At 54.0% G+C, this 25341-nt stretch overlaps 1 protein-coding gene across 2 annotated transcripts in view; it reads left to right on the forward strand.

The window, feature by feature from the left end:
* Window positions 1-20959, forward strand: part of ARHGEF7 (Rho guanine nucleotide exchange factor 7) — a 127387-nt gene extending 106428 nt beyond the window's left edge. For both annotated transcript variants that reach the window (XM_068526341.1, XM_068526342.1), the window contains 6 exons: window positions 1374-1598; window positions 3699-3792; window positions 6118-6207; window positions 17063-17162; window positions 17421-17475; window positions 18472-20959. In XM_068526341.1, coding sequence (XP_068382442.1) covers window positions 1374-1598; window positions 3699-3792; window positions 6118-6207; window positions 17063-17162; window positions 17421-17475; window positions 18472-18594 — 687 coding nt within the window. In that variant the 3' untranslated portion in view covers window positions 18595-20959. The remainder of the gene's footprint in view (window positions 1-1373; window positions 1599-3698; window positions 3793-6117; window positions 6208-17062; window positions 17163-17420; window positions 17476-18471) is intronic.
* Window positions 20960-25341: the final 4382 nt, after the last annotated feature.

Here is a 25341-nt window from a genome sequence, read left to right on the forward strand (position 1 = left end):
TTTTCTTGTCACATAGTGGCAAGGGAGTTACAGCCCCACTGTCTGGAGGGCGCTGTGCCCCCCACGCAGGCTTGTCAAGTGTTGTGTGCTCTTCTTACGGAGGCTGTCTTTGGGGGTGTCTGTGTTCTCCCTGTGATTGCTGTGTCCAGGTTGAATGATACTCTGACTTTAGCATAAAGCTACCTCTCTTGACTTTTACGAGCAAGGAGAAATAAAACCAAATGTTACTTACTGTGACATTGCTAGAAGGGATGTTTTGCGTAATTTTCTCCTTTTGTGAGTTATTTAGTTTGAAAAAATTATTTTATAGTGGTTGTATAACACGTCACAACACACACACACACACACACACACACACACCCAGGACAGGTGTATGGTCACTGCAGAGAGTCCACTGCTTCTGTCCTTGGACACCCAGCCTCAGCTAGAGCCTGGGCTTCCCTTTAAGCCTGTTTTTCAGATATTGTTCAGTTCTTTTGAATGATGGTCTCACTTAGGTTTCCAGCTCACAGAACCACTCAGCTCTTTCTCCTGTTAAGCATACTGTATTGTTTTCGGCTAATTTGAGGTCATTAGCTAATGTTGAATGTTATCTATTTTATTCAACATTTTCTTATTTAATTGTCAGTGTGATGGAATACTTTTGGGTTTTCTAGGAATATAAACCCTATTAATAAGGTCCTTCTGAGAAATTAGATTTATATAACTTTGTTTTGATTAAAGCTGATTTTTCTGAGAAAATGTTTTATCCCAGGGATTGGCAAAATTTTTCTATAAAAAGACAATAAATATTTGGGGGGTTTTTAGGCAATATGATCTCTGTTATAATTATATTTTGCTTTTGTAATGCAAAAGCAGCCACTGACAGGAATAGGCCTGACTGTGTCCCAGGAGCATCTCTTTTTTTTTTTAAAACAAAAACAGGGATCAGGCCCTAGTTTTGCCCACCCCTGAATCACCAGGCAGTGAGTAATACCGCTGGGGAGGTAATCATTCCCTCCCCATAATCACATTCTCAGTGCAGGGAATGCCTGTTCTGTCATACAGTTCTGGTATCTGTACTAAATGAATTACCTTTTTGCAAACGTGACTCCATGGCAGTTAAAGGTGGTGGGTGGAGTTTCCGGGTCTGGACCCCCAGCGCCTTGCTGCTTCCTGACCCCAGCTCAGCCGCGGCCTGGAGCAGCGCGCGGGACGGCGGCTCCCAGGTCAAGCCGAGAGGCCCAGAAACTGAGCACGTGGAGAGTCAGGAGCAATGCTCACAAGCTGGGGCGGTCCCAGTGGGAGCGCCTTGGCGGGCTGGGGGTGTTTGCTCCAGCTTCTCCTGACGCTGAACGGTGTCTCTGCTCTCTCCCGCCCTGTTCCCCGGGCAGCTCCCCTCCCACTCCATCACCCCGTCCAGCAAGCATGCGGACAGCAAGCCCGTGCCGCTGACGCCCGCCTACCACACGCTGCCTCACCCCTCCCACCACGGCACTCCGCACACCACCATCAACTGGGGGCCCCTGGAGCCTCCGAAGACCCCCAAGCCCTGGAGCCTGAGCTGCCTGCGACCCGCACCCCCTCTCCGGCCCTCAGCTGCTCTCTGCTACAAGGAGGTAAGCCCCGACTTGACGGCTGGGCGTGTTACTTTGGCCGTTCCCTGCTTCAGTCCGGTGAATTCAGAAGTGTGGACCATCCTGTGTTTCTGTCTGTGGCATAAAGCCGATAAGCTTCTTCAGAACCGTGAAGGGTTCGCCTCATTCTCTTGTTACCCCTGCCTGTGATCCCGGGAGCCCTGGGGAGGCCCTCAGGGTGCGGCCCTCTCTGTGCCCGTCACGGGGGAGCTGCTTCTCTGCCCACGTGGCCTCCGTTCCCTTTGCCCGGAGGCCACGGAGCCGGGGGGCTTCGCCTGGGCCTCCCGGCCTCGCGCTGGAAGAGCTTTGAACTTGGTTGTGATGGGTCTCCCTGTGTGCGTGCCACTCTGCCACACCTGGTGACCCTCTTCAGGCTTGAGCTCTTGCCCGGGCACCCTGCGTCTGGTCACCTGTGTAAGGTGGAGGGAACGTTCACGGGCAAGGCGGGGGGAAGGCAGCGCTCCTCGTGGCGTGGTCACAGCGGACCCGCTCTCCTCCACTCGTACAGTGTTTGCACGTGTCTGCTGTTCCCTCTCTGCCCTGATGAGAAGGGGAAGGGGCTCGAGAAGTAGGGTCCCGGAATATCTGCCCTTGAGGAAGCTGGTGACTGTGTGAAATGATGAGTGTGGGTGGAGTTCGGTTACCATAGGCGTGGCTGTGAGTGTGGTGGGCGTGGCCTGGCTGTGAGCGTGGTGTGAGCCTTTGCGTGTCCACGAGGCTGCATTTGCAGAGGCCCTGCAGCAGACACCCCCTCCGTGCTTGCTGGCAACCCTAGGTGTTTTAAGATCTATAGAAGAGTACAGCCTAAGTTATAATTAATCCTTTATGTTTCTGTTAATGAAGTTTGGTTTCTGTGACGTGTACCTGGCGGGTGTCCCTGCGCCCAGCTCGGGGCGTTCTTCGCCCTGGCAGCTCCTGGAAGAGTGCTGATGTCCGTGTTGCAGGCGTGTGGGCAAGCCCTGGTGCCCTCACTGCTGGGGGGGGAGCGCGGGGCGGAGGAGGGAGAGGAGGGCGTGGGGGTGTGTGGCCGTGAGCAGGTCCAGTGCGCTGAGCACGCAGACCGCCTGCTGGGAAGTGGGCACAGACGGAAGGCCGGACGGGGCACCGCCGAGTGGGCGCTGTGCCCGGCTTCGCCTCCGTCCCCAGGACTCAGGGGAGCCACAGGGCACGCGCTGGGTTCACTTCTTCAGGGACGGATTTCTGCTGCATTTTCAGAAGCCTTTACATTCTCATTTTCACGGGGAAGATTTTGAAGAGATACCTTTAAAACTCAGGCTCTGTTCTCTCTGCTTTTCAGTCTGATCCATCCCATAGCACGAGTCACGTTCCGAGTCTTGGATTCTCATCGTAAGGTTCACCAGTGGTTTATATAACTTAAACGATGCAGAAGTTAGCCTTTTCTGACATGAAAATTCAGGATACGCTTGACAGTCAAAACCTTGCCCGCCGCGCTGGGCTTGGGCCTGCTCTGTCTTCCACCTTCCCCTTCGCGGGGGGGGGTTTTCGGGCGCTGTGTCGGTGGGGGGGAGGGGTAGACCCTGAGGCGGTGAGCGTAGCTCTGGCTGGTGGGAACACTCCGCAGCCGGCCGGCCGGGGCTCTGTCTCCTGCGCGCCTCTGCCCTCGAGCCCCTGGGCCGCTTTTAGTCCCTTTTCTTCTCCCTTGAGGCTTCAGACGCTTTCCTAAAGGAGTTGCGTTTACACAGTAGCCTTAGTTCCCCCTCTCTCGCTGGTTGGCCGCAGCAGGGGGGCCTGCCCCAGAATTAGCAGCGCGCAGCTCCCTGTGCGGGCCTCGGCCAGCTGGCCTTTCCGAGCCAGGCGTGGCTGTGGTCCCGGTGCCACTGGATCCAGGTGACACGAGGGTTCTTACCAGGGTCTGCACCCTGTTGACTGTAGATGCTGCTCAGCAGCCTGCAGAGAGCGATCCGAGTCCGAGGGGAGCAGGGGCCCCGCGGTGCCAGAGCGTGTAGCCCCCGCGGCGCCGGAGCGCTCACTGCTTCACACCTTCCCGGCGGCCCTCCTTGCCGACCGGCAGAAGCTCCTGCCTTCGGGGTCTGTCAGCCTTTTCCCCCTTTGCTTCCCTAGGATCTCAGCAAGAGTCCCAAGACCATGAAAAAGCTGCTCCCCAAGCGCAAGCCTGAGCGGAAGCCTTCGGACGAGGAGTTCGCGCTGAGGAAAAGTGAGTAGCTGCGAGGACGCGGGGCTCTCGGCGGGCAGCGGGCTTTCCAGGGCCACATGCGGAAGCCAGGGCCCAGCCGAGGGTCCCCTCTAAAGGACGTAGCTGGAGCGGGGCAGCGACAGGCCGCCTCAGCGCCGACCCCGCAAGCAGGGGAGGTGCGGGTCCGCGGGACCCGCCCGGCCTCCCCTGGGTGGGCCTCCCCTGGGTGGGCCTCTGTGCGGGGCCCCTCGACCCGGGGTCACCCCGCCTGGGCGACGGCTGCGGGTCTCCGCCGTGGGACCGACCGTGTGCTCGGGGGAACCCCATGCTCAGTGAGGACTCCTGAGATGCCGTAGGCGGCGTGGACGGCAGCTCCGGCTCCTCGGCCTCCCGCGTGGATACGTGGCGAGAGCGACCCGGCGCTGGCCCGCTCGCTCCCCGCGTCCGGCCCGTCCCGGTGTGGCAGGCGGGAGGGGTTCTGCGGGACCGGTGGCTGGAGCCCCGCCTGGCGCTGCGGGAAGCCCTGCCTGGGGGGCGGGTGGGGGCTGTGCCTCCTGCCCTCTGTCCCGTGCAGCGGGGCCGCCTCTGCAGCTCCCCCTGCCCCGAGAACTGCCACGGGGCCCTGTGACTTCCTGGACCTTTGCTCCTTTTGCCCACACCCACTGGGGAGCCTTTGGGGATTCACTTCCAGAAGAAGGCTTTTAGACAGGAGCCGAGTAGCCGGCGTCACCCCGAGGGAGGCGGCTTGGTGCCGTGGCTGCAAGTGGGCCGCCCCCCCGTCCTTGGCGAGGGTCATGGTGACCCTGGGGAAGTGGGCGCAGGGATGGCCCGGAGGCTGCTCCCGGGTGAGCTCCCTCCGCCCGGGCCACCTGACGTCCCCTGCCGCAGCCCCGCTCGTCCTGCTGTCCTGCGGTCACTCGGTCACTTCCTCAGATGGTGAGCGCACCTGCGGGACACCTGATGGAGCGGGGGAGGCCGAGCGCCCCCGTGCGGAGGGTCCGCCTGTGCAGAGGGTCTGGCCGGGGGCGGGCGCCAGCCCCGCGTGTGCAGCTCTGAGCCAGGCCTGGCGGACCTTCACCCCAGCGCTCGCCGAGTGTCTTCTGCTGTGCGCGGGCGCTGCGCTTTGCGTGCCGACCCGTGTCTGAAGGTGGCTGTCTGGTTGCCTCAGCGGGACGGGCAGCGTCACTCGTGCGGCCGCCCTCCCGCTGGCAGAGGGGAGCGGCCTGGCCCGCCTGTGGGCCTTAGCTCCCGGCGTGTGCTGGAGCGAGACTAGTTAAGTGCTGTTCTTACGGAAACCTGTTAAACGACCCGTCCCAGCTAGTGGAATGTAAGTCAGTTTTTCAGTCGCTCCTCAGCTCTCTGTGCTGACCCTGACTCTTAGGAGCGAGCATGTGGCCTGCCTGTGTGTGTCGATATCATAAGATGGTGTGGGGGCTTTCTTATACAGCTTACAGATAGTTCAGTCTTCTGTTCTTCCCACATTTCTTTGTTAGAGTAGTTGAGCCTTTTAAAATATATTCTAAGTAATATCTTAGAAGATGCAGAAAAATCTAGAAAACAGAAAGCAGAGTTGAACCACACGATGGTATGAACTATGCGGGGTGTGAGGGTCTGCGCCCAGTACCAGGACCTTTAGGTGCTGTTGCTCTGCGGGCTGCCTCCTCCGCGCACGTGGCCTCCGAGTGCAGAGGAAGCCGGGTCTGGAGCCCAGTTTCAGGGAGCGCTCTGGAGCGTCCTAGGTTAACTCTCGAGTAGGAACTTGTGGGTCGGAGGAGGTGCTCGCTTTGAGGCCTTTGGTAAGTGGGGTCAAACGGCCTCGCCAGGGGGTCGTACCTGTCTTCGCTCCCCCTCCCAGATGAGGACGGAGGGAACTTTTCCTTTCCGATATCCGCATCCACACTGAGAATTCTCAGGCATCCTGATTTTTGTCAGGCTGACATGTGAAGACATGATATTTGGTTTTAATTTTCACTTCTTTTCTTGGTGAGAAGGAACATTTTTTCTTTCTGACTGTTCTCTTGTGAATTGTTTGTTCCTATTTCTTGCCTTTTTTCATTTTCAGGATGGGGGATGCTGTCTTTCTTGTGGGTTAGTAAGACAACTTACATGTATATTTAGGATATTAGCCCTTTGCCAGATATGTTGCAGATAAAAAAATACTTAGAAAAAAATAAAAATCCTTCTGAATATAACTATCTTGTGAATATCGGAGAACGTTTATCTGGCGAGAAAACAAAAGGAGGGACTGTTAGTTGTCACCATCGTTGGTTGAGTTGATGATCTGTGTTTGTCCGGTTAACTGTACGTGTTACTTCTGGGTTGTGACGGGCCGTGTGTCCCTTGCAGGCACGGCTGCGCTGGAGGAGGATGCCCAGATTCTGAAGGTCATCGAGGCTTACTGCACCAGCGCCAAGACGCGGCAGACGCTCAACTCGAGTAAGTGTCGTAGGAGCCCGCTGGGGCTCTGGTGGCTTGTTTTGCTTAAAATCACGACTTGAAGGACACAGCTGTGGGCCCTGGGCAGGCTCGTGGGCATGGTCCCCGGTGAGGGCGCTTCCGGGGCCTGGCCCGGCGTCCCTCAGTCAAGGGAAGGGGTCTGAGCTGTCAGTAAAGCAACTGGTTTCTAGAGAAGGTTCCGCTGGGAAACCTGGAAGTGTAGGGCACTGCCAGAGTTTATAAAGCTCTCTCGGGTTGGAAGACAGCGGGGGACTTGCTCAGCTCAGTTGTTTAAGCTGTTTAAACTACGGTGTGGTAGTGCAATTTGGGGAGGGTGCTTCTTAGAATTGTTGTCAAAAATATAAGCCTAGGGTAAGAGTTCCTTTAGCCCTCTCCCCCTTTTAAAAAATGATTGCACTTAAAAATTTTTGAAGTAGACACCAGTGAGTTTATCGGGTAGATCTCAGTACCACTGAGTTTACCTGCATCTTATGCATAATGTCTGATGTGAAAAAAATTTTAATCTGTTGTGAGAACACTAAAAAGATGGGCTCTTTTTTTTTTTTTGAAACTTCCCCGATATTTGAGAGTGGAGTGCAGGATGGTTGCAGCAGATGTAGTCATGATGTGGTTTGTCCAGGAGAAAAGGGGCTGAGCTTCCCTCCCCCTCCCTCCCTTTCTTTCGAACTGGATGACATATATTACTTCTGGCATGAAAACTGGTTTCTGTTAGATTTTGTGTTTTTGGTTTCCTTTCCATCTTGACTTTTGGCAAATTGCTCAACTCACTTCATTGGCACCACCTGCAATGTGGTGGTTCAACTCAGTGTCATGTCTGGTGTAAACCAGTGATGGGGAGAAAAAGAAAAGGTAGACAGAGGAATTTTCAACCGCTTGAGCTTTTGTTAAAGATGACTGCAGATATGAGGACAGGGCCAACGGGATTAACCCCGGCTAAATCTGCAGATGATCTAGAAACTTCTTTATGGCTAGTATTTTACGTGTCCCACCCATGATGTTAGGACTTTCGGTCCGTCCTCCGTCTGGTGAAGACGCCTGTTTGTCGTGACTAGTCAGCAGAGCAGGAGAGCAATGGAAGGGCCTGCAGGTGACGGAGCAGTTAATTTGTCATTTACGATATTACAGTTTCCTGTATTTGATAAGAGATTGTGTTTTTAGGTAATAGGCTATATGTGACCATTGTTTTTGGGTTTTGAATTTGAGATTTTTAAAAAATTATTCATCTCCACTTCAACTGTTTGAAATGAAATTTTAACCGGGCCATCTCAGGTGAACGGACCAGGTGATGTGAGCTTTGTGTGAGCTTTTGTGTGAGCTGCGTTGCCTCATCCAGGAGACGGGGCCCTGCTCTGCTGTGGCCCTGGTGTGTGCAGGTCTCATCACGTTGCCTGTGTTATGTGTTTCCACTTCTGCTATGCAAGAAAAGCATTGGACACTACAGTGGTTTTTGTTTTTAACTGATATTATGGGCTAACCACTCCGGGGCCTCAGAGGTCATACAGTCATAGATGACCTTAAACTGAACGTTCTCAGGAACAGGTAGGATGGGGAAATGGATCCTTTGTGCTGGACGAGTAGAGTACCTAAGAATCTAGAGATGGGGTCAGGTGCATCTGACCCCAGAGCAGCTCTGTCCATATTAAATGCACAGTCAAAACAGTTGGGACGATCTATTTCACCTAAAGCTCAGTTCTGGTCCGTATACGTCTGGATGCCAAGGAGCCTTCATCACGCAGACGTCTTTAGTACTGACTTCCTGCCCAGGGGCCGTAGGGATGTAGTCGAGGAAGCGCAGCCCAGCCCCCTGCTCGCTCTCGCTTTGGTTTGGGGATGGGTTTAACTTCGCCCGGAGCAGGAGCAGGACGGAGCCCGTGGCTTCTGTGCTGAGCCATCCCTGGTTCCCGTCAAGCGTGTGTGTCCTCCGGCCCCTCCGCGGGCCCGTTTCAGCCTGCACGTCCCGCTCGCAGCCGCCTGGCCACTCACGGGCTCACGCCCCTTCTCCCGTTTTGTGCCCGCTTCCTTCTGCCGTCCTGCTTTCGACACAGGGGCCTTCCCTGTTCACGTCTCCCTTCATGGCAACGGGAGGGCCTGCGCCTGCGTCCGGGTTGATGGCATTTGAGCAGACGTGTCTCCCCGCCATGTCCGTTCCCCTGGCTGAGTGGGGGTGAGCGCCCTGGGGTGGCGGGAAAGGGGAGCGAGGGGGAAGGGGCCTGTGAAACCCTGTTCTCCGTCTGAAGTTTTCTCAGTCACTGCAGTGGGACAAGGTAAGTTTAGACCCCCATTGTTAAGATGGCTTCTGGCGATTTAGAGTCTGGCGAAGAGATAGCTGAAGAAGTCCACCAGAAATCCTTGGAAAGTATTTTGCATTCAGTATATCCGCATTAAACACATAAATGGTTCCTTTCACAAGTGTCTCAAATGAGACTGTTTGTTAATCGAATGTGTAGCAGAATTGGTTACTTGTCAGATGTCTTTAGAATTTTCTTGTGAACATGGGCTTAATTTGTAAAAGATTTCGTAAGTGAGGGCTTAATAGCAGTAGCTTTAAAAAGGAACAATTGGGAAACAGACTCGTGACCTAGGTTTGTTTAAATAATAGTTGATCTAGTTTTAGTCTAAGGGTTGTGCTAATTAGTAAGTTCGTAAATAAAACCCAGCCATAAATAAGGAGAAATGAACATTGTTGCCGTTTTTTAACAATATTTTCTCTTTCCCTTCTCTTCCCATCACCTTTTGCTTTTGTTTCCATGTTTTTGGTTGTGGCTCTTCCTGCCGTTCTCCTGCTCACCCACCTCTGCCTGTCCCCCCACCCCCTGTCGTCCCACTCCCACCCCCACCCCGTCTTAGCATGGCAAGGCACTGACCTGATGCATAATCACGTCTTGGCTGATGACGACCAGTCAAGTCTAGACTCCCTGGGTCGTCGCAGCAGCCTTTCTCGTTTGGAGCCTTCAGACCTCTCGGAAGACTCTGACTATGACAGTATATGGACAGCCCATAGTTACAGGATGGGTTCTACATCTCGTAAGAGCTGTTGCTCATATATCTCTCACCAGAACTAATGCACTTCTGAGCTTTTCTTAACAATGCTTGTTGTACCGCAGCCTGCTTTTCTTAGATGTTTTCTTGCTGTTTCTTGTCTCTTTTATGTGATATTTTAACAACTTTTGAGAGCGTTTCTGATATTTCCCATTGTACATTGTGGCGGTTTAATTGCCATTTGGAGTATCCACTCAAGTTACTGACTGTTGAAGGAGACGGTGCCCACACAGCCTGCACCCGAGGGTCCTTTCTCAGCGGGCAGTGGTGGCTTTGTGTCTCCAAATGGTTTGGTTTTTTATTCTCAGTGTAGCAACTGTCTCATTTCTTTTTAGATACAGCCATACGAACACTTTTGTATTTTATACTGAAACCACACAGGTTTGTGATCTAAGTGCCAGCGACACGGAGGAGACTCTGGCCTTCCGTACAGGGATGTAATTTTGTGTGTGTACTGGACGCGGCGACCCAGTAGCTGTGGAGAGATGAGAAGAAGACCCGTGCCTCGAGAGCGCCGAGTCCAGATCAGACGGCCGGGTGCCAGGCTGCCCCAGGGCCCGGGGTGCCGCGAGCAGCCTCTGTCGTTGTGGCGGCGCGGGGGGGCCCGGCCGGCAGGAGCGCGAGGGGCGAGTCCGCACACCACAGGCGGCCGGCTCTGCAGCCCCGCTTCCCCGCGGGCCGGGCCCCCCCGCGCCGCCACGCCAGACTTCCCTTAGGTGGAGGAGTTTCCCTTGAAAGGCACGTGGCGAGCCTGTGCCGCCGCGCACGTGGCTCAGGCTGTGTCGGGGCGGTCGGTGTGCCGACCCCAGCGGGCGGTGCCCCCGGCACCCACATCCGAGCTCGCTGCCCGTGACGGGCGCGTTGCCCCTTCTCAGCAGCAGCTGCCGCGAGACTCCCCTGGCGGCACCCGGTGGAACGTCACCCTCACTCTTGATCGTAACGGGGTTGCGGTTGCAAGTCGCCCGAAAACGTGCTGAGTTGCCACGTAACTCACTTGCAGGAACGTCTCAGATTTGGAGGGACTCCCCCGCTTCCCTGGGAGTGGTTGTAAGGAGACCTCACTGCCCTCCCTCAGACCGATTTCTGCTTCATAAAGAACTGAACGTGCCCTGTTGCATTCGGTGGTAGCACTCGGTCCACACCCGGTCCACACTGGGGAGGAGAGCGGGGTCCCTCCCGCGCATGCCTGGCTTGGTGTGCAAGTGGGACCGGAGGCTGTGTGTTAAGGACTCCTTGAAAGCAGCTTCAGAAAATGAGACGCCGTGATAACCGGGCGTAACCTTTTCTCCTCCCTTCAGGGTGGCTGTGACCCTCTGCTCCCGCCACACCTCCCCCGCCAAAACCATGCGTTCAGTGTTCTGACCTTGTTCTCACAGAGCGGCTCTGCTGTGCTCCGCCCGGTGTCGGGGAGCCGGTCCCCCTGCTCACAGCCCGAGGCGCCCTCGATCCCTCCCGGCAGGAGGGCCCCCCCATTGTCTAGGGAGCCGCCACCCTCAGAGCTGCGTGCGGGGAGGTGGTTAGGAAAACCAGGAAATCCAAGCGTCTGTCTGTTCCCAAGTAGCTAGTGAACTGCTTATGCCATCTGGAGGTTTCATATTTTTCTATCAATTAGTATGAATAAGAAAGTTGAGGAGCAATCTTTTAATATTAGTCGGAGCCCGGTATTCACCCGTGGTAGAGAGGGGTTTCTGTACATTCAGCCAAATAGCAAATGGGACTGTGGGAGAAATATGATCACTCCAAGGTTCACATACTTAATATCCTGCGATGAATTTAGAAGCGTCTTGTTTTACTTTATATCACATCAAGTAACACATTGCAGCTTTTCTGATACTCACAGTAGAGGGTCTTTTGTTTGCTTGGAGACTGTGATAACGTGTGTTGGCTTACACGCCTCGACCATGCCTTAGTGAGTTTGGGTTGTCGTGTCACGTGCTGTGTGCACCACAGCTGCTGCACTTGGGTTTCTCTTTAACACCAAGTGTCATTTGGGTTGTCCTGGTGAGACATTTTCGTTGATATTCTATACACCAAAGTTTTGACATTTTCTCATCATTCCTTTTTGTGCCAGTTAAAGCCATTTTGGCGATGATTTTTTTGTTGATGCTAAGATCACTGCAGAATAACAACCTGGCTGTTTGTTTGTTTGGATTTGTTCTGATGTCTGGCACCATTAGCTCTTGTGACCTGGTTGGAAGTATTAGTGCCACTGGCTTGAAAACAGTTCTCATGTGGCAGTAGTGATGTGGCATCCCAAGGCCAGTGTTTCTACTTCTGTGGAACTTTAGTCGCGCTGAAATAGTACCTTACATTTATGCAATTCTGTAATATCTATGTGTACAGTTAGTATTATAATGAAAGGGTGAAGAATCTGAACTAGAAGGTAGGTTTAAGCCATTACCAGGCGCTTTTGCAAATGGCCTAAACGGTGTTCCCATTGAATTGACACTTGCCACAAGTATATAAGCTATATTAATTATGTGTTTTGCATAAAATTGCGAAAACACAGTGGTTTGTATATAGTGGTATAAGACCTTGAAAAAAATCTATATATTGTGCTTTTTATTTGTGAACGGGAAAGCCATTTTCATTGGGTGACTGCCGTTTGAGACTCAGTGGGATGTATACCTGAATGTTGCATTGTACTGTACAGTATGCATATTGTTTGTGGTTGCATATGGCAATGAAGTGTTTGTTTTATTTATAAAAAAAAAAAGACATCTGTTATGTACAGTTGAAATAAATTTTGCATTTGCTAGCCTGTGGCTTTTAATATTTGTTATGTGGGGCGGAGGGAGTAGCAGAGTTTGCAGTTTAACGCTTGCTGTTTGAATGTAACCTCTTCCACAGGAAGGCCCGGCAGTAGAACACCTTTTATCTGCCTTGATGGCAAAGCTTGCACTTTCTTAGGTTAAGTGTGTTCTGGACGATGCAAGGTGACTCTTTGTATATTTTTAATTCATCTGTTTCCCTCGAATTTTTTTTAAAACAAGTTTTCAATCACTGGGACGTTTGTCTTCAGAAAGAAGAGTTCTCTCTTTTTTGATGGAGGTGGGGACGTGTGCATAAACGGAAAAAAGCCCCGACTTGAATGTTTCTTACCGAGACTGAGGTCAGTTTTTAATTTTTGTTTGGTAAAGTGCATGTCCAGCCGACTAGGAAAAGCAGAACAAAAGGAAAACAAGTACCTGTGGCAGGTATGGGGCCAGGACAAGGTGCAAACGATAAACAAATGCACATCACTCTCTAAAGAGGGTCCTCGTGTTTTTGTTTTTGATTTTTAAGAAAAATGAATTAGAAGCTTATCATAGCCATAAATAACAAAGTGGCCTTTCAGGGAGATTTTACTAAGTAGATTTTTTTTTTAATGTAACATTTTGTTTCATTCTGAAAGTTACTTCAGTTTCTGTTGAGTATAATTAGATGCAGATTTTAGAAAGATTAGGAATTTAAGAAGTCATGTGAATTTTGCTACAAATGTGCTGCACCGCTGGCTAGATAAGCAGATGTTCTCTTCTGACAGACCTACCCTGTTTTTAGGCTCTCAGTGCAGGCCAGCCCCCTCGCGGGGGCAGACGCACCACATGTGCCCTGGGTTTGAGAGCCGCAGGCCATCTGATGAGGCAGCAGGTGGCAGTCTGACCACCACGACGGCACCCTGCGTTGAGGCCCTCTCCTTGCTGCCTGGGCAGGTCCTCTGTCCGGGAGGTGGGAGTGCTGCATCCATCTGTGTTTCTCAACCTAAGGTCCACAGTCCTCTGGGGACCTGTGACTGTTTTAGGGGACAGGGTTCTGAGCGTGTCTCCAGCTTCTGGGTCACACATCTGAGTGAGCTCATGGCCCCCAGCACCTGCACCATCTCCAGCTGAGGGCACAGAGCGGCCCCTTCTGGCGGCAGCGTGGAACTGCCGCATCCTTGTCAGCGGGCGTTGGCGGCTGGGTTGGCGCTAATGATTATTATTTCATTGTATTCACCCCCATCCTGAACAACAACAAAGCCAACCAGCACTCGTGTGTGTGTGTGTGTGTGTGTGTGTGTGTGTGCGCGTGCGCGCGTGCGCACGTGTGTGTGTGTATTCATAGACACAGGCGGGATTATAGGCCAGTCCACTCCTCAAACTGTTAACCAGAAAACTGCAAAATGTTAATATTGATGATGGGGGGGAAGAAAGTTCAGCACTCAGACAAATTTAGGAAATGCTGAATTCAAGTTAAATGGGTATTTTTACTGAAAACCTTAAGTGTGCTAAATGCGCACTGTGAATCTCCAGGAAGTGGCTACAGCATTCAGAGTTTTCCAGAACTACATGTTGCAGAATCCCAGTTCTCTCTTGGAAGCACAGAGCTTTGTGTTTAGGGTTTCGAGTGTGCTGCAGCATCCGTGAGCACACTCACCTGTGTCTCGGCCCCTTTTAGAGGGTTTTAAAGAAAGTGAGAGAGCAGTCTCTGGTAATTCTGCTGTTAAATGGTTTTTCCAACCTAGCCAATTCAGAGAAAATGTGCCGTGGTACCTTTAAAAATACTAAGATGATCTTTGAGAGGGCTTGTTAAATCTACCTACTCTCTAGAACTTTGTTCTTATAGAAATAGTCAACTTACTTATAAACCTGGCTGGAGAATAGTCCTTTGTTGTTTTACTGAAAGACTATCCATTTTTTTCAGTCGTTTTACAAAAAATATGTTATGTTGAAACTAGGAAGCCCATGGATTTCTATTCAGGCTGATAAATAATCTTCCTTTACAAGCCTCCTGGCTCACCATCAAATCCATAAATGACATTTTTCACCGTGGCACGTTTCAGGAACCCAGCAGTTAGTACATCCTGTCTGTAACGTAACATTCTCATACTTACATTTGTCGCCTCCTTGTGTGCTTTAAGTGTATTGGCAAAAATAAGAACAACGTCTTTCTCGCTTGTGCAGCTCTTGAACCAGTTCCCACACGTTTATTAGTTCCCCTGATTCAGTCACATCGCATGGTGGAGTGTAAGGCTTTTATATTTACGCATTCATCTGGTAAAAGATATCTGTAAGATACAACTTTTAAACTAATCCCCAGAACAGCTCTGCAGAGGTGGTTGGTTTTGTTGTTCTCTCTTACGGGTGGTGGAATCGAGGCTCTGCGGATCGGTGACAGGCCTGAGTTTATCGAGACCCACAGACCCGTGAGAGTGAGTCCCTGCAGCCCCGGCCCCTGCACGACAGCCCGCTGTGCTCCGACCTGCGCTTCACAGAGTGGACATCCCTCGTGATTGATTCTGTTTTATGTGTTATTTGAAGAATTTACTGCTGCAAACACGTAATGTAAATAGGTTGCCTAGGAAGCTAGAAGATGCAAAAGTAATTGAGATACATGGAATTTAGTCTTCCTAAAGCACTGTTACGTAAGAAAGCATTTCCAACCTGTTGTCTCATTGGCTAGTTCACGTGAAGAAATGTTGTATTACAAAGTGAACGTGACAGATACACCACGGGTAGCTCTTGATCTGGCTGTAACACAGCAACGTCTGGGCGCAAAGCAGGTAACAGCGGGAACCCTCAGGAGCTAAGTGGTCTGACGTCACCTGCCTGCTTCTCTTTACAGGGAAAACTAAGTGGGGCCCTTCACTGTCCGTCCGTGTGGTCCACACCTCTGAATCTTTAGGAATCCTTGTCTGTTTTTAAGGAAAATAACCTGAGTTCACTTTTCCTGATAAAAACACGGGTAGCATTTGCGTTTGTGTTGGAAGCACAGGAATTTCTCGACCTTCAGAATTCCTAACCTGGCAGCGTCCCTCTGCTTCCTCCGTCGTGTGTTTCACGTGCGCGTTTCCTTCTTAAGCAGCACTTTCCCACGTGGCCCAGACATCCCAGAAGCACTTCCCGTTTACTGAGAAAGGCCTGGGAGACGCCGTGCCCGCAGCCCCGCACGGAGGCCCCGGAGCAGCCGATGGCTGTCAGCGTGACGAAGGCTTTCAGGGTGTGTCCCTCTGTGGGCCCATGTCATGAGAGACGTCGCCTTCTGTCTGAGAAGTCACCCCCCGGCCGCACGGGTCACTGTGCTGGGTGCGGTGTGAGCCGGGCACCAGCCAGAGCTGCAGCTACAGGGCCGGCACCTCGGTGTGAACACGAAGGCACTAGCGGAGGGTCGTCTTTGAAATAGTAATCGACAAACTTAGGTACAGATATGCTCCGACACGCCAGCTCGTTACGGCTTGTGACAGAATTCTAAGTACTGCCTATGATTATAATACGGAAGTTCTGCTCAGGACGCATAAAGCCCTTCCTTTACTGGTGTAAGGTACCTATTTATCTGTCTAGAAGTTCGTACTGTGTAACATGGAGTTGTCCTTGCCCTCCCAGAGCTGAAGCTTCCTCTGCCTGAGACAGCAAAGGAGGAGGGAGGTCGGCGTCCAAGCAGCCTTCCCAGCCTGTGGGGCGGGGATGGAGCTGGGCCCTGCAGATGCAGGGGGCATGTGGGAAGGCCCCCGGGGCCGGTAAACAGCGGTCCTCCTCTCCATGTCATGAGCTGCCCTGGGGGTGACGGACGTGCTCTCTGGATGTCAGGAGCATCGAATGAGTCTCTTGTCATCAGGCTTTGACAGTAATCATCAGCCCTGTTCTGTTCAGAGGAGTGTAAGCTTGCAGTAAAACACTGGTGAAACCATTAAGTCCTGTCCTGAAAACGTGTGTTATACAGAATGTCCCCACGACGTGAGGATGCACAAGTGCCATCTTACAATGTGACAGACCTTTGGGAGGGCAAACTAAGGGTAAAGCAGAAAAAAAACAAGATCAAGCAAGCTGAACCGCCATCTCTGTGATTAATGAGCGTATAGCCAACGTCACGTGTATTTTAACGGAGAGAAGCTGCATTTATCACACCAGTCGCAGTGGGTCTGTGGTGGGTTCTGTCCTTCCTCGAATGTGCATCTGATGTAATTTTACAAAAATATAAATGACATGTGTTAGTGCTGTATAGTATAACCTTTTAAAAAGTTTATTTTCTTCCTTGCACCCTTAAATAAGATGGGATTCTCGTTTTTCACCTTTCAAAACGTTTGGGTTTCCCAGTTAATTTCTGAAGTACTTATTTTGCAGTAAATGTTTATCAGGCCACTGTCCTGGGTAAGCTTTTGTGCTGGATCTTGGTTAAATGACATAAACATTCCTCTGATACTGTAAACAGTTTACTTCCTTTTGGAAAAACGTTTATATGCCAGGGAATGTAAATAAAGTTTTCATAAGAGAACCAAGTAATAAACTGCACTTTTCTTAACCATGTGCTGTAACATCGGTAGCTGTTGCTGTGGAGTTAACGTGTCATAAGGGCCAGTTCATTGACTTGATAAACAGTGGGTATATGTCTACTGCATGATCCGATGGGTCTTTGTAAAATTCCTGGAATAAAATGGCACAAAATTTGGTTGATACGAATATCCCTAAAAAGTTCGAATATTTCCTCCAAAATATCCAGGGCAATATGGTCAGAACCTTCTGTTGAAAGTTTCAGGGTTTAAAAGATCCATCGTCCAGATTAAGAAACTGAAGCTTAATAAATTGCAAAAAAAGCTAATGTTGCCTTTCCTGTGTCATGCTTTAGGCATGAAGAAGGCTGGGTTCAGTACACAGAGGTAGAGGGGGTTTTTAAAAGTTGCCCTTCCCTGTTTTATCTAGAAAATGTATTTTTTAACATACTGGAATTAACACCTGGAATTTAATATTAATAATTAAGTAGTGTTGTATAGTCAAGTTCTTTTTTAGTTCTGCCATGGTATTTACCTGAGGGTGTTTTGTTTTGTTTTAAATGATGATAGGTTCACGCAAAGAATCTGCACCCCAAGTTTTGCTTCCAGAAGAAGAGAAAATTATAGTTGAAGAAACTAAAAGTAACGGTCAGACAGTGATAGAAGAAAAGTAAGCTGTATTCCAGTGCTTTAAAGCGGGCGGGGGAAGGGGGCTGTCGGGGGAGGGGGAGCCCCGGCTTCAGGATGGTTCCAGGAGGGCCGGGGTGTGGACTTCCTGGCTGGGGTCCGCGCCCCTGTGCGCAGAAGTGGGCCTCCCCGGACCGAGGGCCTGGGCGTGCCGGGCAGGTGGGCAGCATGTGCGTCCGGGGAGGCTCCGGGGGTCCCCTCTGACCCGGTCCTTGTTCAGGGCGCCTTCTCTTCTGTCTAGGAGTCTCGTTGACACCGTGTATGCACTGAAGGATGAAGTCCAGGAGTTACGACAGGTGGGTCGTCGTCCGTCATTAATCTTCCTTTTGATGGGGGAAGAGAGGAAAACGTGGCGTTGGAAGTGAAGCCAGCTGTCCGTAAGCGCAGTAAGGCGGAAGAGAGAGCCTGACTCGCAGTATTGAGATTTCAGAAGCAGGACAACAGCTGGTCTTCCGTACAGGTGATAGACCAGGAAGTGAATCTTCAAAGTGGCTTTCTTTCCACTGCCCTGTTTTTGACACCATAAACCATCCCAGATTCTGCTGGAATAATCAGGCAGGAGATCTAAAATTCCATCTAGTTAAACAGTTTGGTAGGTCCCCACTGTGACCGTTCTCTGCCACTTCCTGGCGCAACACAGGGTCCTTGTTCTTGAGAAGCCACATCAGAACGTCAGTTAAACTTGGCTAACTAGCCAAGCATACTTTGTGTGTTTGTGCATTATTTGTTTGTATCAGTGGCTTTGCTGTCTGAGGAGGGGAGGCCGAGGAGAAGCCTGAGGACAGCGTGGCCTGGGCTGGGCAGGCGGCGGGGGCAGCAGCCACGTGCTCGGAGCTGCCCTCGGCCGTCCACATGCTTCCTCTTCCCCGTTCGGGGGGCTTCCTGGCTCTCAGCAGTGGCATACGTCTGTGTGTGCAGGGAGTGACGGGTCCTACTCACTCGGTCTCTGTTGCCCTCCTTCTCACAGAACCCTGTAGATAGGTCATCGCAGACGCGGAAGGAGTAGGAGGGACGTGAGGTGTGCCTTTTGTTCTTTTCAGCCGTTCGCTTATTCTCTTGTTCACAGTTACAAGTGGGGGCCCTAGGCCTGCTCCGTCTGTGATTTGTCTTGCTGCCCAGGAGCAGCTGTGCGTCCGTCAGACACTGGGGGGTCCCGGTCACTGCACCCCTGGCCGCGGCGCAGGGCGGTCCCAGCCCAGGGTTTCTTCCAGTGAGGCCCCAAGTCTCCTGGGGGAGGGGGTCCGCTTCAGCACCGAAGGCGGTTAATAGCCGGTGGTCTGCTTCACTTACAGGATAACAAGAAGATGAAGAAATCTCTGGAGGAGGAGCAGAGAGCCCGCAAAGACCTGGAAAAGCTGGTGAGGAAGGTTCTAAAGAACATGAACGATCCTGCTTGGGATGAGACCAACCTCTAAGGAACGTCCTGGGTTCTTTCTCGAAGACTGGTTACGAGACCAAGCTGGAGCCCCGTGACCACAACCGAGTGACTCTCAGGACCGCAGAGCAGGGCTGCACGGAAGTCCTCTTGCCTTCTGTGCGTAGAAAAGCTGCAGCTGATCACGGCCGTGGCGTTCCTGAAGAACCAGCATGAGGTGTAGACGCCGAGGCCGGACTGTGCTACCTTCCTCTCAACATCTCAGTACCTCATTTTGCAATAAGTGCAGTGACTGCGTCTGGTCTTTCAGGCTTTGATTGAATATATATAAATGTTACATATACGCCGCCTGTAAATGCTCCGTTTTGAATGCGTATCCGTGGTGGTCGTGTCGGGGCTGATGGCTGTGCTACAGTCCCCCTCCACTAACCTCTCTGGTCCCGCGCACTGGGACGCGTGCTCACGCACTCGTGGGAAGCAGAGTCTGGGGAGCGCACAGGTGTTCCTGGGAGATGCCTGCTCTGTTCTCCGCCACCGCAGTGCTCCGAAAACGCCTCCCACTGCAGTCTGCCTAGACAACTCACCTTGTTCGTACCTGCAGAGACACCTTCATCCCGCTGGAGAGTCTCCTGGTAAAGCAGTACCGCAGTCACTGGCGTGCGGCACTCTGGCTGAACTCGGGGGTCTGGGCCTCAGCCCCGAACACAAGAAATCGCGTCTGCCGCCACTGTGTCCAGAGACAGGTGTGCACGCGTCCGCTTCTTGTGAACACCTGAGCGTTGGAGGGTGTCCGGCCCGCTGGGGGGGGCCTGACGTGTAGGCTGGTTTAATACCTTGGCCAGGTGCACTGTTTTGTCCTCCCCCGAGAGAGCAAGCTCACTAGAGCCTGTAAATAAAGTGTGTTATTTATTACACGTCGCCGCAGCCCGCGAGGGTGAGCCGTCCCGCGGGTGGGGTTTCTGTGTGAGGCCGGTCTGACCCTGAGGCCTGCTCTCCCGTTGGGTGCAACAGGCAGAACAGGCAGGCCTTCCGTGCTCGCTGAAAAGGCAGTGTTTCCACTGTTTCAGCAAGAATGAAGCAATATACGCCTGAGATTCCCCTAAGGAGTGGGAGCTGAAATGTGCCCCTCCCCCCGCCCCACCTCCACCCCCGCCCCACCTCCACCCCCGCGTCCAGACAGCAGGGGGCACAGAGGAGGAAGCCTGTCCTCTCTGCAGCCCCGGGCGGGCGGGAAGCCCAGCCTCGGGCCCAGCTGGTTCCTGTGCTCTGCCCCCTGCCCTTCTGAAGAGGCCGTTTTTAAAGTGAGATAATCTGCAGAGAACAAGTGTCGTGTCTTTAAAAACCAGAATCCCAGCACATGGCGTCGGAGACGTCTCAGAAATGCCCACGTGGCACCAGATGTGACTCTGTGAGCTGCGCCCTCTCACTGCATCGGACTGTCTGATGTCCCCGAGCTGGGCGGCTCGGTCCTTGTGGTCCTCGGCCCACGGCCTCACTCTCGGGCTCCCCGGCTCGGCCGTTACCTGCTCAGCGGGTGTGCCTGGGGCCCGACGTTGACCTGCCCACACTCGACCTTGTTACGAGAATTGCCGACTTCCTGTACTTAGCGTTGTGTTCATTAGTGCCGGGGCCAGAAGAGGTGGTCTTCGGGGATTTTTGGTAAGCCCTGTCTTTACAGTAGTATCTTTTGAGGATGCGTAAGACGTTGCAGTGGGAAACAATCCAGTTCGAGTGTACTGAAGTTTGCCGTCTCGAGCAAATTCTAACTCAGGAACCACCTTCATCACCTGATCTCTCCAGCACTTTGTGACGGCATTGTTGCCGCCAGCACCCTGGGACGGGGCTCTTGCAGAACCTGCCTTACCTATTGATTTTAGCACCCCTTCTCCTGAAGGGGTGACCGTTGACATGCTTGTGTAACGCATTACCTTTTCTTCCCGTGGATCCAAGGTTTGACTAAGCTTTTGAGGGAGCAGAGAGCATGCGTCTGAGCAGCTCTTTCTAAAAACCTGCCCCGTCGTAAATGGACTGCACCCGTTTCTCCGTGTGACCTTCTGAGGGGCTGGGGGGTGGATGGGGACGTCAGGAAGGGGCCCCCTGCCTGCTGGAGTCACCTCTGCTCCCACCTTTTGTGGGTGAGGAGACGAAGCCATTGCCTCGCCTGGGACGGGAAGCGCTTGGAGGCGTGCGCGGCCCTGGGACGCGCTCTGCGGTGGGACGTGCCGGCCCGCGTGCGCCTCCCCTGTGGACTCCCGATGCCCCCCCCGGCCCCGTCCTCATTTCTCGGACATGCGGAGTCCCCGTTCACAGCTGTGGGGACACTTCACGACATGCCACAGGCGGTGTCCTGGCCTTGACTACTCATGCTACGTTGTTGTCATTATTAAACTATTTTTCTTATGTTACAGACGTGTCACTTTATCTGTGATGTGTTTTTTTCGTGTGTGTTAACCTTTACACTTCCTTTTGATTTTTTTTTATACCTTAAAATTCTGGTTTGAATTTTTGACACTGGAAAATACCACATTTGCCTTTAAAATCTAGGGTTTGGGAACACTGGACGATAAATAAAAATAGAAAACAAAGTTTGGGGGCAGGAAGTGGAAGGAAAGGCTGCCAGGCGCGGCCTCCGCTTCGCCTGCCGTCCGTGGACCAACGGCTCCCGTCCCGGAGTCCCGGTAAACCGAGCGTGGGGCTCGATGGCTGAGCGCCGCTCTCTGGGTTCTGTGGGTCCTTCTAGAGTGTCGTGTGGCAAATGGAAGTGGCCTCTGATGCAGCCTTGCCCTTCGCCCTACACGCCACCCCGTTTAAGGAGGCCAGAAACCCGTGTTCAGGGGAGAAGCCAGGCGGGCGAGGCGGGGCAGAGGGTTCCCGGTGCTTCTCCTTCCCCAGTGCTTCCACCCTCGACCTGAGGACGGAGCTGGTGGCACGGTTGTCACAGTCACCGTGGCTTAAGGGAATGTTCGGGTAACTCGGGAACCAGGGTTTGTCACGTTTCGGTCGGATCTCAGGGAGACGAACGGTGGACGTGTGTCTTGGCAGACAACCCAGTCTGTCTGTCTGTCCCTGTGTGTGTGCGGTCCTCAGGGTCCTCTGGTCAGGCCCCGGCCCTCCAGATGGCTGGCCTGCAGGCTGGTGAGGACAGACCGCAGGCCCCTGCAGCTGCGAGCTGGCGCCTCCCCCTCAGGACCTGCAGCCCCGTGACGGGGCCTAGAAACCTCCTCTGAGCTCTAACGTTTCGACAGAGCTGGCCAATTTCCTAGGGGGGAGTGTTAGACGTGATGTCCTTCCCAGCTTCACGGTTCCAGTTCCTCACGAAAGGGAGGGAGGGAGGTTTAAGTGCCGCCTGAAATGTCCTGACATGTTCACACCGACGCCACGGGCTCCACGATGAACTCGCCACCGGGGGAGGAGGTGGTGCCGGCGTTTCCCCACCTGCCCCCATGATGCCCGTTTTGTCCCCAGTCTACCCGTCACCGAATTTCTCCTTTATCTGGCGGTAGTTAGAAAGCAAGTAAACCCCGCCCGCAGTCTGCCATCCCCACCCGCCAAGGATCCTCTCCAGCAGAGGTTCCCAGGGCGCCGTGGATGGGACTGCCCCCCGCCCTGCTCCCCGGGGCCCAGGGAGCCACCGCGCTGGCTGGGGGAGGACGGGGGCGGGCAGGGCAGCGGGCACGCGGGCCGCTCGCCTTCCATCCCGGGAGGAGCCGCGCCAGCCCGCCAGTGCCCCCGGCCCCCCGGCCTCCCGGTCCTGGACGAGGCCCTTCGCTTGGCCGCTGCTGCTCGCGTGGCGTCTGACTTTTTATTGCAGAAAATTGAAGCCCGTTTAGAAGTAACAGGTGACCATTACTCCCCAGGATTCAGGCGTGTGGCCGTCACCTGCTGCTCCGCGGGTCACATGCCAGCAGTTTGCCGAGTGCTTCCTGTGAAGGGGCTGCACGTTACATCACTGTAGGATGGTCCTCTCTCATTTCTGGATTGGAAGGTGCCGGGAGTTTCCAGTGTTTTCTGGAAATCCACCAGAGGGAGGGGGAGGCGCTGGACAGTCTGAAAACTGCCCCACAGGACAGGATGGGGACAGCGTAGGTCTTTTGGAGGTTTCCTTGCGTGCAGGTCACGCGAGGCTGCCTTTTCCTAACACACGGCTGGATGCTGATCACCTGGGCTCCGCAGGGGCTGAAGTTGTGCCGTTCTAATTTCTCCCTTAGATGCGGTATTTGACGAACTCGATTTTACTTGTAAAGGGAAGTGGTTGGCGCTTAACAGGAAGGAGGCGGGAAGTGGCGCCGCCCCTGCACACGGCACCCCTGCAGGAGTGAGCGCTGAGGAATCCGCTCAGATTCTGTCCTGGCCGTGAGGGCCGAGCACGTGGCGGGGCCGTGGGGCTCCAGCCCTGGGCGGCGTGGCCCGCGGTGCCCGACCCAGGCCCACCCACCTTTAAGCCACCGCCCTTGGGTTTGTTTGGTCCCCTAAGAGCCGCGTTAGGTGTGTGTTAGGGTTTGGAGGCTTCCTTCTCTGGCTATTGTCCCAGCAAAATTGATGACACAGGTGCTGGTTTCCCGAGGCTGCTGTGACAGGTACAATGAGCTGGTGGGTCCTGACAGCAGAGGCTGATTCTCTCGTGGTCCTGAGGCCCAAAGTCTGGAGCCCACCTATCGGGGGGCCTTGGTCCCTCTGGAGGCGCTGGGGGAGGCCCCTTCCAGCCCCCGTGGCGCCTGTCCCAGAGGTGCCCGGCTCTGCCTCTGTTGGCATGTGGCCGGCTGTGTCTTCTCGGCGCCCTTCTCCCCATGTGTCTGTTTTCTCTCCTTGGTGGGACACCAGTCGTTTTGGATTAGGGCCATGGCAATGACCTCATCTTAGCCCAGTGACATCTGCAAAGACCCAGCTTCAAACAGCGTCACGTTCACAGGTACTCAGGTCAGGACTTGAACGCATCTCCTCGGGGGGACATGACTCAGCCCGTCACGGGCGCTGGCCGGTCCCCGCCTCCAGCCTGGGTGGGGTACCTGCCCTCCCAGAAGCCGGCCTGAGTGTGGCCGCAGGTTCTCAGCTAAACCCCACCCTGACGATAACCAGGGAGGGGAGTCGCGCAGGGTCCCCAGAGGCTGCAGTGGGTCCCAGCAGAGCTTCTCCTGTTCTAGAAAAGCCAGGGCAGCTCCCACGGTTCCCAAGGGAACACCACTCGGTCCAGGACAGCAAGCGTCTTGCTTTTTAGCTAAAACTGTATCACAGGGGAACAGGGCTTGGCTGGTAAAGGGAGACCTTAGCCCAGGTCACGCTGGAGCTCCCCCTGTGGCCCATGAAGCCTCCATCCTCCGCAGGCCTGGCCGGTCAGGGAAGTGGACGGCAGGTCATGGGCAGCCCAGGCACCGGCCACCACCCCGAGATGCCCCCAGGGTCTCCCCATACAGCATGCTCGGCTCTCGGGTTATAGCCACCCGGTGGCGGAAGTAGCAGCGCGTCGTCCTGGGGTCCCCGGGCAGTGGGTTCCTTTCTCTTCTTTGGGTCCTACCAGCACCGCTGTGACCTCCTGAGCCCCAGGGCAGTCCCCACGCTGCTCCCTTGTCTCCACCTGAGTCAATCCTTTGAAACCTCAGATCCCATCTGGCCTTGCCCCGGGGGGCCCGACGTGACCCCGCACCCCCCAACCCTGGGCTTCCTCAGCCTCTTGTGCTGACCCAGCCTTCACATGGCCACATGTGACCGTCTCCACCGCTTCCCGGAAGCTCGTTGATAAATGCACTTGAACCCTCTCCAAGGTGGTTTGAAGTCTGAAGTCCCCAGGAGGGGACCCGGCTGCCTACACTCCTGGTGGGGACGGCGACTGGGGCGGCCGCTCTGAAGACAGTCTGGCCATTCCTCAGAAGGTTAGCCTTGAGTCACCACCTGACCCAGCCAGGCCACGCCCAGGAGCGTGTCCAAGGGAGATGGAAACACGTGCACACAAAACTCCTACGTGAAGGCCCACAGCTGCATTCCACATAACAGCCAAAAACGTGGAACAGCCCAGACGTCCGTCAACAGAGAAACCGATCAACGAAACGTCTGTCCGTGTGGTGGACTTCCTTCAGCCGTGGAAGGAGTGGGGCTCTGGCACGCGCTGTCACGCGGGTGTATCTTGAACACGTCAAGTGGGAGAAGCCAGACTCAAAGGCCACGCATCGTTGTGATTCCACTGACGGGACGTGTCCAGAGGCACGAGTCCCCGGACTCGGGGTGGGCTAGTGGTCACCAGGAGCGGTGGGGAGCGGAGCTTCTGCGTACCACACGGGGGCTTTTCCTAGGCTGCGAGGGTGCCGTGCTGGGGAACGCAGACCGTGGACGCCGAGCGCCACTGCAGCGTACGCTCCAGACAGGTGAGTTGTGCGCAGCGGGCGGCAGTGCAGCCTCGGGAGCTGCCGGACGCCCACCCTGACCTTCCAAGTCTCCGGACGTGGGCGCCGTTTACTGGGCATCAGCCACGCGACAGTCAAGTGCCTGTGCGTGTGTATCATCACCTTGGTTTCAGAAGAGGAAACCAAGGCCCTGGGAGGCTTGGTCGCGTGGTCACGAGGAGGAGCCAAAGCCGCTTCATCTGGCACCAGCGTGCTCTGCGCCATCCACCAGGGCCCGGTCACTCCCGCGGCTCCGCCCTGCAGGCTCTGACCCGTCCCCCTCCCACGTGGCTTGCCCTCCCCTCCCTGGTTCTCCCTGCTCCTCGTCCCATCCGTCCATGACCTCGAGTGACCTTGACCCTCTAGGCCTCGGCCACCTGCTCCCCGGGTCAGGCACACCTGGGCTCTGGCTC

This window comes from Eschrichtius robustus, chromosome 18 (assembly GCF_028021215.1).
Source record: "Eschrichtius robustus isolate mEscRob2 chromosome 18, mEscRob2.pri, whole genome shotgun sequence".
Lineage (NCBI taxonomy): Eukaryota > Metazoa > Chordata > Mammalia > Artiodactyla > Eschrichtiidae > Eschrichtius > Eschrichtius robustus.